The 20,883-nt window shown below is 41.1% G+C and overlaps 1 protein-coding gene across 1 annotated transcript in view; it reads left to right on the top strand.

The window, feature by feature from the left end:
• The window catches only part of LOC130927928 (collagen alpha-1(XXV) chain), a 198,349-nt gene that overhangs the window by 86,206 nt on the left and 91,260 nt on the right, over positions 1-20,883 (top strand). Inside the window, exon 4 of the mRNA XM_057854067.1 lies at positions 1,950-1,957. Coding sequence (XP_057710050.1) covers positions 1,950-1,957 — 8 coding nt within the window. The remainder of the gene's footprint in view (positions 1-1,949; positions 1,958-20,883) is intronic.

Raw genomic sequence — 20,883 nt, 5'->3', positions numbered from 1 at the left:
ATTAAGTAGTGGTGGTGTGAGATCCAAATTTAATAATTTGTATGACTTCCATGGGCTTGAAGGACTTCATCCATGCGATCTGGCAAGGATTCATAAAATTTATTGATGAAGTCATCAGGAACATCAAAGAAAGCAGTCTTGCATGCCTCCCAGAGTTCATCAACATTCTTGGGTTTCGTCTTCCATGCTTCCTCTTTCATCCTGTTCATGTCTGGTGACTGGGCTGGCCAGTCCTGGAGGATCTTGATCTTCTTTGCCTTGATGAACGTTGAGGTACAGATTGAAGTATGAGATGGAGCACCATCCTGCTGCAGAATTTGTCCCTATTTATGGTTAGGAATGTAAGAGGCAGCTAAGATTTGTTGATATTTCAGTGTTGCCTTCCACCCTGCAGATCTCTCGTACACCCCCATACTGGATGTAACCCCAGATCATGATTTTGCCACCACCAAACTTCACTGTTTTCTGAGTGAATCTCAGATCCATGCGGGCTCCAGTAGGTCTCCTGCAATATTTGCGGCGACTGTGGTGTAATTCAATGGAAGATTCATCTGAAAAATCCACCTTTTGCCACAAAACAGTGAAGTTTGGTGGTGGCAAAATCATTGTCTGGGGTTACATCCAGTATGGGGGTGTGCGAGAGATCTGCAGGGTGGAAGGCAACATCAATACTCTGAAATATCAACAAATCTTAGCTGCCTCTTACATTCCTAACCATAAAAAGGGACAAATTCTGCAACAGGATGGTGCTCCATCGCATACTTCGATCTGTACCTCAAGGTTCCTCAAGGCAAAGAAGGAAGTCCTCTTAATGTTTTCATTTTAATAAAATTTGTAAAAATTTTCAATCAAAATATAAACTAATAGCTCGCCATTGTTGACGTCGCCGAGGGGGACGTCACATGTGCTCCCTGCCGTTGTTCCACAGTGTCTTTAACTTCGTAAGTTGTGATTAAAATACATCACAAGCTGTCAATAGCGAGTTTTAAATTAGAGATCTAGCCAAGGCAATGTCTGAGTAAGTTTTATGGTTATTTTGCATAGCTATTTTGATTGGGAATGCCCGTTTTGTGAACATTATTTTTTGGGAGAGATAGGAATAATATTTTTGTTGTGCTTTAACTAAATGATACTGTAGCGACTTAACTGTTCCACCCAAATGCATGATGGGAAGTTGGGCAACCATGACTGTCAGTGGTGGCTGCAAATGATATATCTTCTCTGTGTTGTCTTCAATACAGGGTGTTAAGAAAAAGATCATCTCCTGTCTTTCTTCCCCACGTCGCTCGCCACAATAGATATGTTTCTTGTGAACGAGTTGCCAAAGCTTATGCCAATAAAAGGCGCGGTCCAACGAACGCCTGTGTCCACTCGCACTTCACTGCTGTTTTAGCTCTCAGTAAGCAAAAATGGTGTCATTATAATCTATTTGAGGCAATGCATGATCGGTTAATTCCGTGCATGCGTTAAATGTGTCAAATATTTTAACGTGATTAATTACAAAAATTAATTACCGCCCGTTAACGCGATAAATTTGACAGCACTAAAAATTATGAGCAAGAAGCTGCTTAGAGAGGGGTTCTGCATAACCTCATATGTTGCTCACACATCACAGCATACACACAACATAATCATAATTAACTATGTCTATGTAGATCTTGATCAACGTAATGAGAACCCCTGATTTAGCATATCAATCAAGTTCATATTCATGAGAAATGTAGCCCTGACCCCCTTTCACCCAACCCGTTTGGTCTTATTAATGTCCTAACCCGAGCAAAAAGTGTCCATGCTGGTTATGCTGTTATATCGTCTCTACCAATGTTGAGGCCAAACCTACACCCTTGTGTAAATGTCACAAAATGTTCTTCTTTTGAGAGTTTGTCAAACTCTGAATGTATCTAACCTTCCTATTAACGATGACTTTTGTTTGTTGTTTTGTTTTTCAGGACCGCCTGTAAGTACGCCTGCTTTGCATCTTCTATTTAAAGACTCGGAAGGTAAAAGAAACGCACACACGTTCAGACAGAACAGCCACAAAGGGGCAGCTGATATTCATTTCCTGCTACAAATCTAAAACTAATGAAGCCACAGTGCCACAACTGGGAGTAGGCAGCCAGACTCCATTTAAAATGATACATTTGATTTTATCTGGCGAGGCTGTGGCTCGGGTATTTATGAATAAATTAGAAATAAGAGAATATTTAGTATCAATTCAGTCTCTGTCAGCCGAGGTGAACAGTATTCAAGGATTCAAGGGGGGAGTCTACGGAGCACGGCAAGAGTCTGACAGCTTTAGGGAAGAAGCTGTTCCTGGGACTGGTAGTCTTGCTCTGTATACTCCTCAGCTGCCTGCCTGAAAGGAGGGGCTGAAACAGACTGTGAGCGGAGTGGGTGAAGTCTTTCATGATGCGGAGAGCTCTGCCTCTACATCGTGAGGTGTAGAGATCCGTGGTGTTTGGAAGGATGCTCCTCACAGTCCTCTGTGTCGCCTTCACCACCCTCTGCAGAGCCTTCCTCTCAGCTGCAGTACAGCTGCCATGCCACATGGTGATACAAGTGCAGAGGACACTCCCCACCACACAGTGGTAGAAGCTCATGAGGACGGAGGTCCTGAGTCCAGCTTCCTTAAAGAAGTAGAGGCGCTGGTTCGCCTTCCTGACCAGATGGGCAGTGTTGGTAGATATGTGCACACCCAGGTTCTTGTAGCTGGAGACCACTTCCACAGACGCTCTGATGTACAGGGGAGAGGGAGGGCGTCTGTCCCTCCTGAAGTCCATCGCCATCTCCTTGATCTCTGCATGTTGATGCAGAGGTTGTTAGTTCTGCACCACTCCACTAGTGTTCTCCCTCCTCTCTGTATTTGTACTCATTGTTGTTAGTGATGTGTCGCACTACTGCTGTGTCGTCCACAAACTTGACGACATGACATCTCGGGTGTCTCGCCGAGCAGTCGTACGTTAGTAAAGCGAACAGGAGGGGGCTCAACACACAGCCCTGAGGTGAGCCAGTGCTGAGGGTGATGGTTGTGGTTCTTGACAGTCTGTTAGTCTTGAAGTCAAGGACCCAGTTCCCCAAAGTGGGACTCAGTCCAAGTGAGGAGAGCTTCTGCACCAGGGTCTGTGGCCTGATGGTGTTGAAGGCTGAGGAAAAGTCCAGGAATAGCAGGCGGACGTATGAGTTCCTGTCCTCCAAATGGGTGAGGGTTATGTGGACCACCGATGAGACAGTGTGATCTGTGGAGCGGTTTTCCATGTACGCCTATTGGTGAGGATGCACAGTGATATCGATGGAGTCCTTGATGTGGGCCATCTGTAATCACAGTCGGATTCCTCCTCAAATCTGATTTTCAGGGCTGACTGTTCACACTATTTCTAGTGTCTAAATCAGACCTAGGCCTGTTCACATTATTGACACACCTGACAGGTTGCTGCGGCAAACAAAGGAGTCAGCATAGAGTGATGTCACAGACAGTGAAATCCCATCTGGGCTGAGAAGCATCTTGTCCGAATGTGATATGAAACTATATCTGGTATGTTGTTTCAGTCAGTCTCACAAAAATCAGATTTCTGTGCGATGTGACTGTTCAGACAACAAAACAGCCAACCAATTCAATCTGGATTGGCTAAAAATCAAGATTTTGGCTGCCAGTCTGAACACGGTCTAAGGCTGCATTCAGACTGCAGGCATATCTGATTCTAATAAGGTTCCAGATTGTGGGGTTGGTGGTGCGTCCCCTCTTCGCATCCCTGAAGGCTGTTTAATGGGGGTGCGGGTGGCCCAGGGGACCACCCTGGAGATCGGGGGGGTGACCATGGCCCCTTTGCTGGGCTGCGGGAGGAGGAGTGGGCTGCACTTGCTCCACCCTGACCGCCCCCCTCCCCGTGCTGGCTGGGTGGGGGCCGTGGCCCTAGAGTGACGCCAGGTGTCCACTTGTCTGTGTGGCTGTCACTTGTTTGGTGGGGCTCTCGCACGGCTGGATGCAATTGAGCGCACTCGGATAGGGGATTGGTGATGGGGCGGCGTAGGGTCGGTTGCCGACAGGCTTACACTCACAAGGGATTCATACGATTACTGGTTCCTAGATCACTGAGCTGATTTGTGTACACTCCACCCCTCCCAATCACTTGTCTTATAGACTCCCCCAACATAGAGTCAACCGGAAATACATCTAGCTGACGATAGCACCAACATATTCAAAGTTAGAATAGGCATTCAATGTATTTCTTGTTTGTATTTCTTTTCTTTTTTTCTTTTCCCCCATGACCCCTTCCTGTTCGCTACTTTGTCATAATAAACGAGGTATGTTGAATGATCACATTGGGAGTATGTCATGCTCAAAATGTGAAACATTAAAACTGTTCAGACCAACCGGACACTTAGACTTCCATTCTCCGTGTCAAACAGTGTCAAATCTGTCTCGCTAGATGACTGGATCCAATTGGTTTTCTGTGATGAATTACAAATCTGCAATGACAACACAATCATATCATACATGTACCTGGGCTAACAGTGAATGAGTTAAATGCACCTGCTCTCGTCTTCAAGCTAGTCAAATAACTCCCGAAATGCCACCCTCATTCCCTGCTGGGAACTGGAAGGATAATCTGTAACATGTTGGCATGTAAAGACACAACAAATCTCATTAGAAGTTTCCATAGCGGCTCCTTCCAACTCGCACAATACCGTATTGTCGTTTTGTGCTGGCTAATTGTGACACACTGCGAATATGGGAACCAGATGCAATTCCAAGTCGGTTTTCCAGTGCGGTTTTCCTATCCCGGTCTAACCTCTCCGTCCAAATTCTACCGAGGAGCACCAGTCGCTTGTGGTCGTCCGCCCGGTCTGATTACTCGCATGCGTGTCGTCCAATAGTTTCCAAAGTCTCAGGGGCTGGTGTGCAACAGTAACAGATGGAGGTGTATAAATTCCCTTTGTTTTGTTTTTACTGCACGGCTTTCCAACATTGAGCAGTTTCTCCGCTAATGATGCCCACAGCAGCCTTTTATATGCAAAACTGTTGCTCCAGCACAGCCACAATGGATTGGCATTGGCTGCATCCAGATGGGACGCTTTTCCTTCTAAAATCATAGCAATTCTAGAAGATTGCGCTTATTCGCTTGTGTGTGTAAAGGAATAGTTTGATACTCTGGGAAAGAAGCTAATTTCACATTTCTTGCCAAGAGGTAGACGAGAAGGTGGATGGAGCTCAACTGGCTTCATGGGAGATGGCCAGTAGCTGTTTCGCCCTGTGGCATGAAGATTGGAAACAGGTGCCAATTGTGTCGGAAAGCTGCTTAGAAAAGCTGTGGAGTAACTCACGGGCGTTATATGGACATATATGGGCACAAATCATTCAAAATGCCCTGTGATGTGTCATAAGTCGAATATTTATTTCTGCTTGACAGAGACTTTATGAAAAGGAATGTCAATGAGCTTAGTTGACTGCCAGCTCAAAACAGCCAACCCCTCACTGCCAGCCATTTATATACAGTACATATGCCAAATCGACCCAATGAAAGAATACTCTTCTTCAGCAGGGGGGAAAAAAAGTTTGATTCTACCTTTTTCTGTTCTTTAGTACCGTAATTTTCAGACTACAAGCCGCCACCTACCAAATTTGACACAAAACGGCATTTGTTCATCGATAAGCCACAGCCGCCCTCACTGTATTATGGGATATTTACACCAAAAGATATTAACGAGTAACACTTTATTTGAATAAATTGTCAACTTGTGTTTCGAAGTCTTTTTCCAGATTTCAAAATGGAGTCAATACAAGGGGTTAAGACTAAGGTGGACACGCAGAGTTTGGCCTTTCGGCCGGGTTGTCGGGGTTGTGACGGCCCGGGTCGTTGGGGCTGCGCCAGCACCAATCCGGCGGCTCGGCTGACATGATTCCGGCAATCTGGCTAAAAGGTCAAAATCCTTCAATATTTACACAAAAAGATATTAACCGGTAACGCTTTATTTTAGAGGCTTTATAAGACTGTCATAAGACCAAATGAACCAGCATGAAACTTTGAACCAATTGGCTGAAAAGCTTCATTTGGCCATCAGTGCTCCCATGAGATAGACAGTCAACGTCTGCTGTCAACACTGTTTTTTTCCCCAGGTTTTTTATCATTTATTTCAAAACATGTGCAAAGCAACACGCCTACTGTCTGCCGCAGCTGACGCCAACAACAACAGAACAATAAAACTCCTTACCGGAGTCAAGGATTTAAGTGTCCGGATGGTCTGAAGTTTTAATGTTTCACATTGAGAGTATGACATACTCCCATTTTGAAATTTAACATACCTCGTTTCTCGTTTATTATGACAAAGCAGCAAACAGGAAGGGGTTATGGGGGAACAGGAGAAAAGAAATACAACAAGAATTACATTGAACGCCTACACTAACTATGAATATGTTGGAGCTATCGTCAGCTAGATGTATTTCCGGTTGACACCATGTGGGGGGCCTGCTGACCAAGGAAAGAAGGGGAGGGGGGTGGGGGGAGTCTATAAGCTCAGTGATTGGGAGGGTGGCGTGTACATAAATCATCTCTGTGATCTAGGAACCAGTAATCGTGCGAATCCCTTGTGAGTGTAAGCCCGTTGGCAACCGACCCTATGCGATGGAGCAAAGGACGGATACCCAGGTAGAGAAGAGAGGGAAAGGCGGAAGCAGGAGAAGGCCGAGTCACCGCCATGGGGCGATGCGAGATCCGAGCCCTGACCTCCCCCCACTCCCGCATCCGGCAGCCCAGGCAGAGGGGAGGCCATGATGATGTCATCCAACATGCCTCCTAGCATGCAATGCAGCGCTACAGATGTAAAAACAATCAAAATACAAGTTCTGTGCTAATTATTTCTTCAGTTACTGTTCCGGTTGTTTCATTGCTAGTTATGGTATTTGGTAACTTTTTATTTGACAGTTGCACCATAAGACTGTCATAAGACCATCATAATTATGACATGACACTGCCTTTAGCATTGATGAATGCTAATGCATGGACTTCATAATGATTGACAGGTCAGATTCCACCTTTACTGCGCAATGCCTTTAAGTTGGGGGCTGCCCTACAGTCGGCTTCAGTTATTCGCAGTCAGTCGCAAGTCAACACATGCAGTGAACCAATGCCTGATTTAGGAATTAAAAAAGTACGAAAGCTGTACCGCATGCAAACAGGAATGATAGTCTCAGAAGGGATTTGTTTGAGGATTCAAGCTAGGGCGTAGGTTTGGTCTCAACATTGGTAGGGACAATATTACCGTAATGCAAACAATGATCCAAATAAGGGATGGCTAGCTTGACTTTGTTGTTCCTTGTGGAGGCTCGTTTTACTGCAGTAGTTTTGCAGGTTAGCAAGTTTAATATTATGCTAACTCTGATGCAGGTCGGATTTTCAGTAGCAAAATTGATGGTGTTTCCCCCACTTCCAAAACATTGATGTGTTTTTACATTACCTACAGTGGCTGCTGCTGGCCAATAAAACACTTCTAATATACCTTCTCTCCGAAAGGGGCGGAAGAGGCGGCATGTTGTCGACATGAATCTGGTGGGGCTGTGTGTGTCTTTGTGGCGGGACGGGGGGCTTCAATTCATCAGCCAACCAAACTTTTGTTTGGGGGAGGCGTGGATTGGCACTATCATTACATCATTTGGGAGGACAATCTAAATTAAAACTGAAGTCGTTATGTTGGTGGGGACAATTTCAGCATCCTGAAAAGTTGCTAGTGTTATGTTCCTACCATCCCTATGCAAACCTACGCCCTTGGATTCAAGGTAATTATTTAATTTTTCGTACCATGCATGCATTTTTAAACGTTGTGAAAAAAATCAATGTGTGGAATTAACTTCTACGAATTAGCATCATTCTTCGACATATTTACGTAAAGTATATGCAAATTGCCCGGTTATTTTGCTTTTAACCAAGAATCGAGACTCTTTTATGTCCATATCAATAAAGAATTCAGGGATTTAACCATTTATTCACAAGAATTTTCAACGGAAAAGCTCTTTATTCACATATAGTGGCTGCCAATTTCCTTACAGACTAGCCTCATAGTTGGCAATATTTCCGTAAAATAAATGCTACCTGCACATTTTTTTTGCTTCTAACAAAAAATCGACACTGTTTTACGTCCATATGTATAAAGAATTCAGGGATTTAAGCATTTATTCACAGGAATTTTCAGCGGAAAAAGCTCTTGTGGTGATAATGCGGCGCCACAGTGTCTTAAAGACTAGCAGCACATTCGACATATTTACTTTAAAAAAAATGCTAACTGCTAACTGCCCGTTTTTTTTTTTTTTTTTGCTTTTAACCAAGAATTGATACTGTTTTGCGTCCATATCTATAAAGAATTCAGGGATTTAAGCATTTATTCACAAGAATTTTCAACGTAAAAAGCTATTTGTTTACATATGGTGGCTGTTAATTTCCTTACAGACTAGCGTCATAGTTCGCTACATTTCCGTAAAATAAATGCTACCTTCAGTTTTTTTGCTTTTAATAAAGAATCGAGACTGTTTTACATCCATATCTATGAAGAATTCAGGGATTTAAGCATGTATTCTATTTTTGGGTACAATATGGCTCTTTCAACATTTTGGGTTGCAGACCCCTGTACTAAAGTATAGTATAGTAATAATCTGCTGGTTCCTTTTATCAATTTTTTTTTCATCCATTGAAACCTTTTTAAAACTAGTGATATGCCCCTGCCGAGAATCGATATATAATCTTTTGGCATACGTAGTATCACGATACATCACCATTCCGATATATCGTCACACCAGTGTTCCGCAACGAAGCCAAACGTCGTGGCAGGAGACGGCGAGTCGCTTCCTCCCCCTTCGTTTCCAACCGCAAGCTTCACATGTCCTCCTGCCAGTCAAGACTCGATCATCTCCTAACCTTAACCATGTGCTCATTATTGCAAGCATGACAGCCAGCGAAGGTCACCTTAGCATCAGGGAGTCATTACCTCAACCCCAAATATGATATTTCCCTAAAGCGTAACCGTGGCGTTGACACGTCATAAAACAGGATCATTTTTACAGACCTTTATTGGTTCTGCCAGGCGCGATCCGTGTTTGACATACAGTATATCTTCTTCTTTTGTCAGGAGTTATAGCTTACGCTTCGGCGGTAGGATGGTTTTCCCTTGATCAAAACATCTTTTTGATCGATTGAGAAACTGAAAACAGTCGACTTTTTTAAATGTATGGAAACTAAGTGTAGCCAAGTTATCGTGTTGGCCAGTTTTTAGCCCACAATCCTCCGGTTGTTCGTTTGCTGTCAACAGTAGAGGACTGCTTTGTTGAGCTTCCTGTGTACGCACATGCTTATTAATGTTGTGGAGCTGGTCGCGCCTGTAAAGACGAGGCCGTAAAAAAAGCCTTCCACGGTGAGCTGATTGGATCCATGTGCTGGCAGCCCCCTTGGCCGGGCGCCTCCAATAAGGATCCAAGCTTTCGTTTGATGGATGGCTTTTCTGGACCTGGCTACGCTTACCAGGTCAATGCGATGAAAACGACTACAAGCCAGGTCCAGCCGGGTCCCGAGCGCCATCCTAATTCCTGATGTTTCTGCATCTTGTCAGATGAGGCGGCCAAGCCCACAGGAATGATTTCGCCGGTGTCCACGACAACTACAGCAACACTGCCTGTGGTAGTCTTAATGCTTTGCTCAATTTCCAGAGGTGGCTAGCAACGTTAGCTCTCACGCTTGCAGTCAGACCCCCTGGGATAAAGCCGGGCTGTATTTAAAGCGCCATAAAAATTCAACTACCGTAATTTTCGGACACAAGCTGCTTACTGAATGCTTATGACAGGTGTCATTAAGTGTCATCCGGCCATAGACTTCATAACCTATTGACATGACACAGGAAACTGGGCCGATTCGTAGGGGGCCTATTTTCAAAAACTTCAAATATTTTCAAAACCAAAGCTACTACCGACCTAAAACCAAAACAGGCGCCTAATTTAGCCATCTATGAGTCTCCATGAGCATCGGCATCAAAAAATTCAAAGCCGTTCCCTTATAAAATCCCGATTATTTTTTATATAAGTATAAGAAAACTTAAAATGGCTATAAAATTCCCAGATACACAAAAAACACCAAATGCAGAGATAATCACATATATTTTCAGGATCAATAGCAATATATAACATATCAAGTTTTTGACCAAAATTGCAACTTTTCTGTTTTCAACAGCTAATATATCACTCAATGTAACATCAGAAACTTAATACTTGAAGAAAACATGCATAATCATTTATAAATATTGTGTAAATAGATTATTAATAAATTCTATATACAATCGCAATTTATTATAAAATAGAATATCCCTTTATTATAGGGCTGTCAAATTTATCGCGTTAACGGGCGTTCATTTTTTTAATTAATCATGTTAAAATATTTGACGCATTTAACGCACATGCCCCGCTCAAACAGATTAAAATGACAGAAAAGTGTTATTTCCACTTGTTACCTGTGTTTTTTGTTAATTTGCCGCCCTCTGCTGGCGCTTGGGTGCGACTGATTTTATGGGTTTCAGCGCCATAATTATTAATGACATCAACAATGGCAAGCTACTAGTTTATTTTTTGATTGAAAATTTTACAAATTTTATGAAAACGAAAACATTAAGAGGGGTTTTAATATAAAATTTCTATAACTTGTACTAACATTTATCTTTTAAGAACTACAAGTCTTTCTATCCATGGATCGCTTTAACAGAATGTTAATGTTAATGCCATCTTGTTGATTTGTTATAATTAACAAATACAGTACATATGTACAGTATGTTGACTGTATATATCCGTCTTGTATCTTTCCATTCCAACAATAATTTACAGAAAAATGTGGCATATTTTATACATGGTTTGAATTGTGATTAATTACGATTAATTTCTGAGCTGTGATTAACTCGATTAAAAATTTTAATCGTTTGACAGCCCTACTTTATTATCATTATACACTAAATACTATTAGCGAATGAGGCTAACAGCCGCCTGGCGTAAACAGCTTTTCTGGTGAAAATTCTTGTGAATGAATGCTTAAATCCCCAAATTCTTCATAGATATGGACGTAAAACTGTCACGATTCTTGTTAAGCAAAGAAACCGTGCAGTTAGTGTTTATTTTACGTATATTGTCTAAGTACGATGCTACTACGTTAGCGAATGAGGCTAGCGGCCACCTGGCATAAACAGCTTTTCTGGCGAAAATTCTTGTGAATAAATGCTTAAATCCCAGAATTCTTTATACATATGGACATAAAACAATCTCGATTTTTTATTGAAAGGAAAAGAAACCGTGCAGTTAGCTTTTATTTTACGTATATTGTCTAAGTACAATGCTACTATGTTCACGAATGAGGCTAGCAGCCGCCTGGGGTAAAATGAGCTTTTCTGCCAAAAATTCTTGTGAATAAATGCTTAAATCCCCGAATTCGTCATAGATATGGACGTAAAACAGTCTCGATTCTTGGTTAAAAGCAAAGAAACCGTGCAGTTAGTGTTTATTTGACGTCTATTGTCTAAGTACAATGCTACTACGTTAGCGAATGAGGCTAGCGGCCACCGATCATAAAAGGAGCTTTTCTGGCAAAAATTATTGTGAATAATTGCTTAAAATCCCCGAATTCTTCATAGATAAGGATGTAAAATAGTCTCGATTCTTAATTAAAAGCTAAACAAACCGTGCAGGTAGCATGTATTTTATGTAAATATGGTGAATGTACGGCTCGTCTTTAAGCCGCCTACATGTGTAAACAAAGAAGAAAATTCTTGCAAATAAATGCTTCAATCACTGAATTCTTTATAGACATGGCCGTAACGGTTCCCATTCTCCCACTGATTTTTTTTGACAATGTTTCAAAATGCATGCATGGTACGAAAAATATAATATTTACCTTGAATCCTCGAACAAATCACTCCTGAGGCAATCCTTCCTGTTTTTATGAGGCCGTCGAAACACCGACAACCCGGCCAAAAGGCCAAACTCCGAGCGTCCACCTTAATCATAACCCCTTGTTCTGACTCAGTTTTGAAAGCTGGAAAAAGGCTTCGAAACACAAGTTGACAATTTATTCAGGTCGACAGCGATCAAACCGCAAGGCAAACAGCAAATAGGTCCCCAACAGAGAGGCAATTCTGGATCCAGGGTCGGCAAAACAACGAGCACATCGGAATGTCCCTGAGAAGCGACAGTTGTTGGCTAAACGTTCAGTCTTTTTGAAGTGTGCGGTACAGTGGGCCAGACGAAGGGTGTGCCTAGGTGTCGTTTAGGATAATTCTTCTGTTAATTCCCTGAATTCTGTATAAATATGGCCGTAAAACAGTCTCGATTCTTGTTAAAAGCCCAAAAAAAAAAAAAAAAAAAAAGCAGCATTTATTTTACATAAATATGTCGAAGTACAATGCTAGTCTGTTACTCAATGAGGCGGCCGCCATAGAAAATTCTTGTGAATAAATGCTTAAATCCCTGAATTCTTTATAGATATGAACGTAAAACAGTCTCGATTCTTGGTTAAAAGCAAAAAAAAAAACAGGCGTTCGCATGTATTTTACCTAAATATTGCGAATTATGACGGAAATTCTCCCCTTTTTTTCCACGTTTCAAAATGCATACATGGTATGAAAAATATAATAATTACCTCAAATCCTCGAACAAATCACTCCTGAGACGATCCTTCCTGTTTGTATGCTGTAAAACTTTTGTACTTTTTCAACCTAAATCCGGCGTTGGATTGCTACATGTGTGTGAGAATAAGTGCGACTGACTGAAGCGGAGTGTGGGACAACGGCCCCCTCCAAGGCGTGGCGCAGTGTCTGGGAAATGTGTACCATCAATATTATATGAAGTCTATGCACAAACGTAGCACAAACAATTGACATTTTTATATAAATTTGCATCTGATGGGGGGCCAACTTCACGGAGGTGTCCAATCTAATTAGACGGGGAGGTGCGATGAATACTTTTACTGGTATCCACAATTGACGTATTATCCAAAACTAGATTCTTGTTAATAAAAAGGTAAACAGAGGCGCTCCATATTAGTGTTTTTCTAGCGTCATAGTCCACCCTGCCAGGATCTTTTCATTAGGTGTCATTAAATCTCTGCTAGTAATATGAATTGAAGTTACATTGTGTGCTTTGAATGCCAATACTCTGCATGTTGGTTGTGGGTTTGGCCCATGCTGTTCCTGCCTTTCATATTTTCCTCCCTTTTTTCCCTAAGGTGGTAAAGTTTTTTATTTTTATTTTTTTATCGACATCTCGTTCAGTCCAGAGTACAGGAGACGGTGGTCACAGTTTGGCTGCCAAAGGCACGAGAAGCGAGATTTGTATCTGGATAGGAAAGAAGCGTCATCGGCATCCGACGCTCGGCCATAAAGTCAGATGATACGCGCGCGGGAAATTCTCTTCCAAATCTTCTCGTGGTTTCCCAGTGTTGAGCAACAGAAGAACAGTGACGTATGTTATCCCACCGCTGAGGTCAAAGTTCACATTACTGTGAAAAATGTTTAACTCATTGGTCGCCACTGACGTTTTGACTGCAATTATTCGAAACTAAGACTGATACGTTTAATCAATTCATTGATTAGCATTTTTTCTATTCTTTTGAGCATGTATTTAATTTTATTTTTTAGTCATTAATTTAGTTCCATTTTTTAAATACATTTTTTCCTTTAACATTATTATTATTTTTTTTTTTTTTTAGGGGAAAAAATAGACATTTAATTTTTGGTTTTCTAATTTTAAAAATTGTAAATATTTTAGTTAATTTAAGGGCTGTCAAACGATTAAAATTTTAATAGAGTTAATTACAGCTTAAAAATTAATAATCGTAATTAATCGCAATTCAAACTATCTATAAAATATGCCATATTTGTCTGTAAATTGTTGGAATGAAAAGATAAGACACAAGGTGGATATATACATTCAACATACGGTACATAAGTACTGTATTTGTTTATTATAACAATAAATCAACAAGATGGCATTAACATTATTAACATTCTGTTACAGCGATCCATGGATAGAAAGTCTTGTAGTTCTTAAAAGATAAATGTTAGTACAAGTTATAGAAATTTTGTATTAAAACCCCTCTTAATGTTTTTGAAAATTTTACAAATTTTATTAAAACAATCAAAAAATAAACTAGTAGCCCGCCATTGTTGATGTCAATAATTACACCATGCTCATGGGTGCTGAAGCCCATAAAATCAGTCGCAGCCAAGCGCCAGCAGAGGGCGACAAAACTCCCAAAAATGCAAGTAACAAACGGACATTGCACTGTGCTGTCATTTTAATCTGTTTGAGCGGAGTATGTGCGTTAATTTCGTCAAATATTTTAACGTGATTAATTTTAAAAATTAATTACCACCCGTTAACGCGATAATTTTGACAGCCCTAGTTTATTTTCAATGTTAAAAGAAAAACTAGTAAATATTCTTTGATTTCTGTATTCCTTGGTCTTTCAAATACTGACAACTATAGATCCTTAGGTCACCCGTTCAAATCCGGCTCGAAGGACCATTAAAACGTCAAGATAAGGAGAGAAGGCACTCAACTTTTTGAAGAACTTGTTATACAATGCCATTGTACAATACTTATCCAATACTAGACTACAAAATACAGTCCCCATAATTGTTCTTAACCTAACCCTTCCGTTCCCTTTCTTTTTATTTGGAACGTACCTAGCTTCAAGAGAAGTGGTCTACTTTAAAGGGAATTGGGGAACAAGGCAAGGGTGACACCCAGTGAACTTGTGTAGCTTTGTGGATGCATGTAGTTGGAAGTAATACGTGTGTGTCAAAATATTCCAACGTAACAAAACTGTCCTTGTCTTGAGCAGGCCAGTTGGTGCCGATCTTATCATCCTATCAGTTTCTTCAAGGCAAAGCATCCATTCATTGCGAGCTGTAATTGATTGAAGCAAATACAGGTAGTCCCCGGGTTACGACATACTCGTCTTAGTCGATTTCGACTTTGGAGTCTCGTCTGCCATTTTGTCTCGAGTCTTTTTTTAGTCACACAAACGGTAACAATTGTATTTTTTACTCGACTTTATTAACATGTCTTGTTCTGTCTTCACTGAACGTGAAGTTGTTCAGCTTGACAGACAGCAATTAAAGCTTTTTACTTCACTTTTGACAAATTGTAAAGCTGCAACACACATGTACAATAACAATAAAACACTTGACACAAAACAATTGGTGTTCAAACGTCCATCTAGTCTGATCAATCTGTAAATTTTGTAGATTAGCCTAATTTGCTTCACAAAAGTCCGCTAGCGTAAATGCTACAAATGCTAACGTTTTTGCAATTCTGATAGCAAATCGCTCACACGTACCTCCACAAACTGTAGCTGTAAACTTAATTACAAATGCATACACAAACATACAGTATATTAGCTGAAACAACTTAGAGCCTTATGTGGGGCAAACCAGAGCACAGCTACCGGTATTCTCTCTTCCGACTGACACGAAAATTCGGTTTACGTCGCTAGCGTAGGAACGTAACTCGTTCGTAACCCGCGGACTCCCTGTATCATAGACTTCATAACCTATTGACATGACACGGGAAACGGGGCCGATTCGTAGGGGGCCTATTTAAAACTTCAAATTCAAATATCTACAAAACCAAAACTGCTACCGACCTGAAACCAAAACAGGCACCTACCTTAGCCATATATGAATTTCCACATTTCTATAAAAATTTTAGATTTTACACTAGATGCACAAAAATCACCAAATGCAGAGATTATCACCCATATTTTCAGGATCAATAGCATATTTAACATATCATATACAGTGCCTTGCAAAAATATTCGGCCCCCTTGAATCTTGCAAACTTTCGCCACATTTCAGGCTTCAAACATAAAGATATGAAATTTAATTTTTTTTGTCAAGAATCAACAACAAGTGGGACACAATCGTGAAGTGGAACAACATTTATTGGATAATTTAAACTTTTTTAACTAATAAAAAACTGAAAAGTGGGGCGTGCAATATTATTCGGCCCCTTTACTTTCAGTGCAGCAAACTCACTCCAGAAGTTCAGTGAGGATCTCTAAATGATCCAATGTTGTCCTAAATGACCGATGATGATAAATAGAATCCACCTGTGTGTAATCAAGTCTCCGTATAAATGCACCTGCTCTGTGATAGTCTCAGGGTTCTGTTTAAAGTGCAGAGAGCATTATGAAAACCAAGGAACACACCAGGCAGGTCCGAGATACTGTTGTGGAGAAGTTTAAAGCCGGATTTGGATACAAAAAGATTTCCCAAGCTTTAAACGTCTCAAGGAGCACTGTGCAAGCCATCATATTGAAATGGAAGGCGCATCAGACCACTGCAAATCTACCAAGACCCGGCCGTCCTTCCAAACATTCTTTGCAAACAAGGAGAAAACTGATCAGAGATGCAGCCAAGAGGCCCATGATCACTCTGGATGAACTGCAGAGATCTACAGCTGAGGTGGGAGAGTCTGTCCATAGGACAACAATCAGTCGTACACTGCACAAATCTGGCCTTTATGGAAGAGTGGCAAGAAGAAAGCCATTCCTCAAAGATATCCATAAAAAGTCTCGTTTAAAGTTTGCCACAAGCCACCTGGGAGACACACCAAACATGTGGAAGAAGGTCCTCTGGTCAGATGAAACCAAAATTGAACTTTTTGGCCACAATGCAAAACGATATGTTTGGCGTAAAAGCAACACAGCTCATCACCCTGAACACACCATCCCCACTGTCAAACATGGTGGTGGCAGCATCATGGTTTGGGCCTGCTTTTCTTCAGCAGGGACAGGGAAGATGGTTAAAATTGACGGGAAGATGGATGCAGCCAAATACAGGAACATTCTGGAAGAAAACCTGTTGGTATCTGCACAAGACCTGAGACTGGGACGGAGATTTATCTTGCAACAGGACAATGATCCAAAACATAAAGCCAAATCTACAATGGAATGGTTCAAAAATAAACGTATCCAGGTGTTAGAATGGCCAAGTCAAAGTCCAGACCTGAATCCAATCGAGAATCTGTGGAAAGAGCTGAAGACTGCTGTTCACAAACACTCTCCATCCAACCTCACTGAGCTCGAGCTGTTTTGCAAGGAAGAATGGGCAAGAATGTCAGTCTCTCGATGTGCAAAACTGATAGAAGCATACCCCAAGCGACTTGCAGCTGTAATTGGAGCAAAAGGTGGCACTACAAAGTATTAACGCAAGGGGGCCGAATAATATTGCACGCCCCACTTTTCAGTTTTTTATTTGTTAAAAAAGTTTAAATTATCCAATAAATGTTGTTCCACTTCACGACTGTGTCCTACTTGTTGTTGATTCTTGACAAAAAATTAAAATTTTATATCTTTATGTTTGAAGCCTGAAATGTGCCGAAAGGTTGCAAGGTTCAAGGGGGCCGAATACTTTTGCAAGGCACTGTGAGTTTTTGACCGAAATAGCAACTTAATTTTTAATTTGCTGCATTTTTTCAATATTTCATTATACCACTATATACTGTTAGTGAATGAGGCTAGCAGCCGCCTGACGTAAACAGAGCTTGTCTGGCGAAAATTTTTATGAAAAAATGCTTAAATCCCTGCAATCTTCATAGATATGGACGTAAAACAGTCTCGTTTCTTGGTTAAAAGCAAAGAAACCGTGCAGTTAGCGTTTATTTTATGTACAGTATGTTGACGAAGTACAATGCTGCTCTGTAAGCGAATGAGGCTAGCGGCCGCAATATGTAAACAGAGCTTTTCTGGTGAAAATTATTGTGAATAAATGCTTAAATCCCCAAATTCTTCATAGATATGGACGTAAAACAGTCTCGACTCTTGGTTAAAAGCAAAGAAACCGTGCAGTTGGCGTTTATTTTACATATATCGACGAAGTACAATGCTGCTCTGTTAGCGAATGAGGCTCGCGGCCGCAATATGTAAACAGAGCTTTTCTGGCGAAAATTCTTGTGACTAAATGCTTAAATCCCTGAATTCTTTATAGATATGAACGTAAAAGTATCGATTCTTGCTTAAAAGTAAACTATGAGGCCAGTCATTTACGAAAATTAGCCGCCTCCATGTGTAAACAAAGAAGAAAATTCCTGCGAATAAATGCTTCAATCATGCATGCATGGTACGAAAAATATAATATTCACCTTGAATCCTCAAACAAATCACTCTTTAAATAATCCTTCGTGTTTGAATGCAGTACAACTTTCGTAGTTAAATCCAATCGTAAGTAAATCCAAGCTTAAATCTGACATGAGCGCGTGCCGTCTTCGGCTATTACTAAATGAAGCTCGGCCCGCTCTGATAAGGCGTCGCGCAAAGAATGATGAAGTGACGTCAATAGTGATGATGTCTATGCCTGTATATAACATCTTAATAATTATCTCATCACTTTCATTGAAGACTACAGAAATTAATTTCAGGGACAAACAGCAAGTTGACACACATTTTTGGCCAGCTACACAAAATAATATGTCGGGCTGGTTTTGTCTTGAATTTGACAACTGCGATTTATAGTTTCTTTATTTTCATTCCCATCCTTCTCGGTTCTGTGACCGTGGCGACCGATCGCCGACCTATCGCAAATTAAACATCATTCGGGTTTTGTGCAGATCTGAAAGCTTCCTGTGAGAAGGCGGAAAACTTGCTAAAAAGGACTAAGTAGGGCTCTTAATGGTCTCTAAACACATGTTTCTGTAACTGCTCAGAGAAACTTGTCGAAGCGGAGCCTTGTATTTGGCTTGTCGGCTTTTAAAAGTCACACAAAGCAAAGCAATTTGCAGTCATTCTCGGTCATTTTTTCCAATTCCAGCTCCCGGTGCGAAATGCTCATCAATACCGCTTTTCTGTCGTCAAACGGTGAAAAGTGTCACCTGCATGGATTTTCATTTATTGAAAGGCTCAAAGGCTCACTCAGAAGTGGGCAACTACTTTTTCATGCCATGAAGTATTGACACTCCTGCAGTTGTGTCAGATAATGCTCAATTTCTACAAGAAAATGATTGTAATTAGAAATGTTTTGGGAGTAATATCTGCATTTATTTTGCTTGCAATTGAAAAAACACAAAAGTGAATGGAAAAAAAAAAAGTATTGGCACTCTCAGCCTAAAACTTGGTAGCACAACCTTTAGACAAAATAACTGTGAACAACTGCTTCTGGTATCCATCAGTGAGTTTCTTACAATGCTCTGCTGGAATTTTAGACCATTTTTCTTTGGCCAACTGCTCCAGGTCTCCGAAATTTCAAGGGTGCCTTCTTCAAACTGCCATTTTCAGATCTCTTCACAGGTGTTCTATGGGATTCAGGTCTGGACTCATGCTGGCCACTTTAGAAGTCTCCAGTGCTTTCTCTCAAAGCATTTTCTACTGCTTTTTGAAGTGTGTTTTGGGTCATTGTCCTGCTGGAAGACCCATGACCTCTGAGGGAGACCCAGCTTTCTCACACTGGGCCCCACATTATGCTGCAAGATCTATTGGTAGTCTTTAGACTTCATAATGCCATGCACATGGTCAAGCAGTCCAGTGCCAGAGGCAACAAAGCAACCCCAAAACATCAGGGAACCTCCACCATGTTTGACTGTGGGGACAGTGTTCTTTTCTTTGAAGGCAAACTCCAACCTGGCTTTTTTTATGTCTCTGGGTCAGATGTGGGGTCCTCCTGGGTATGCTACCATAGAGTCCCTTTTCATTCAGACGCCGACGGATAGTACGGGTTGACACTGTTGTACCCTCGGACTGCAGGACAGCTTGAACTTGCTTAGATGTTAGTCGAGGTTCTTTCTCCACCATCCGCACAATCTTTCGTTGAAATCTCCGTTCAAATTTTTTTTTCCGTCCACATCTAGACAGGTTAGCCACAGTGCTTTACACTTATTGATGACACTGCACACGGTAGACACATGAACATTCAGGTCTTTGGAGATGGACTTGTAGCCTGGAGATTGCCCATGCTTCCTCACAATTTTGCTTCACAAGTCCTCAGACAGTTCTTTGGTCTTTTCTTTTCTCCATGCTCAATGTGGTACACACAAGGACACAAGACAGAGGTTGAGTCAACTTTAATCCATTTTAACTGGCTGCTTTTGCCACCACCTGTTATGTGCCACAGGTAAGTAACAGGTGCTGTTAATTACACAAATTAGAGAAGCATCACATTATTTCTTAAAGGGTGCCAATACTTTTGTCCGGCCCATTTTTGGAATTTTGCGTAAAATTATTATGATTTTTTTTTTCCCCCCATTCTCCTCTGTGTCTTTTCATTACAACCAAAATAAATGAAGATATTGCCACCAAAACATTTGAAATTGCAATCATTTTCTGGGAGAAATTGAGCATTATTTGACAGAATTGAAGGGGTGCCAATACTTTTGGCCAGCAAAGGCAAAAAAAATCTATAGCATTGGGTTTTAACCTGAGACTTGTGTTTACAGTTTACAGTTCCGTAACTACATTTCTGAAGTTCAAGTGAAATAAATGATGGTGCATTAATCTTTGATGCTGTCTACACGGTTCTAAGTGGGTGGTCAATTAGTCAGCTTGCTAGCTGTCCCTTAATGCTGCACTAAATTCCCCCATTGTAAGATTTTCCAAAACCTCAAAGTCGGGAATTAGGGCCTAATCATACATCAGCTATAATTATTATTGAACACATTTACAACAGACTCAGGTAGCCACACACTTTATTGCTTTAATCTGCTGTACTGCTGGTCACAAATCGAATCTAATCGAATCATCTAAACTGCCTAACATGAAAGCCAGCTGTTTCATCCCTACGGCGAATCACGTGACCAAACAAAAGGCCAAACTCCGCACATCCACCTTAGTCTTAAACCCTTGTACTGACTCTATTTTGAAAGCTAGAAAAACGCTTCAA

The sequence above is a fragment of the Corythoichthys intestinalis genome, chromosome 13 (assembly GCF_030265065.1).
Source record: "Corythoichthys intestinalis isolate RoL2023-P3 chromosome 13, ASM3026506v1, whole genome shotgun sequence".
In the NCBI taxonomy this organism is placed as follows: Eukaryota; Metazoa; Chordata; class Actinopteri; order Syngnathiformes; family Syngnathidae; genus Corythoichthys; species Corythoichthys intestinalis.
The sequence above is the reverse complement of the archived record's forward strand: the minus strand, read 5'-3'. Positions and strand labels throughout refer to the sequence as shown.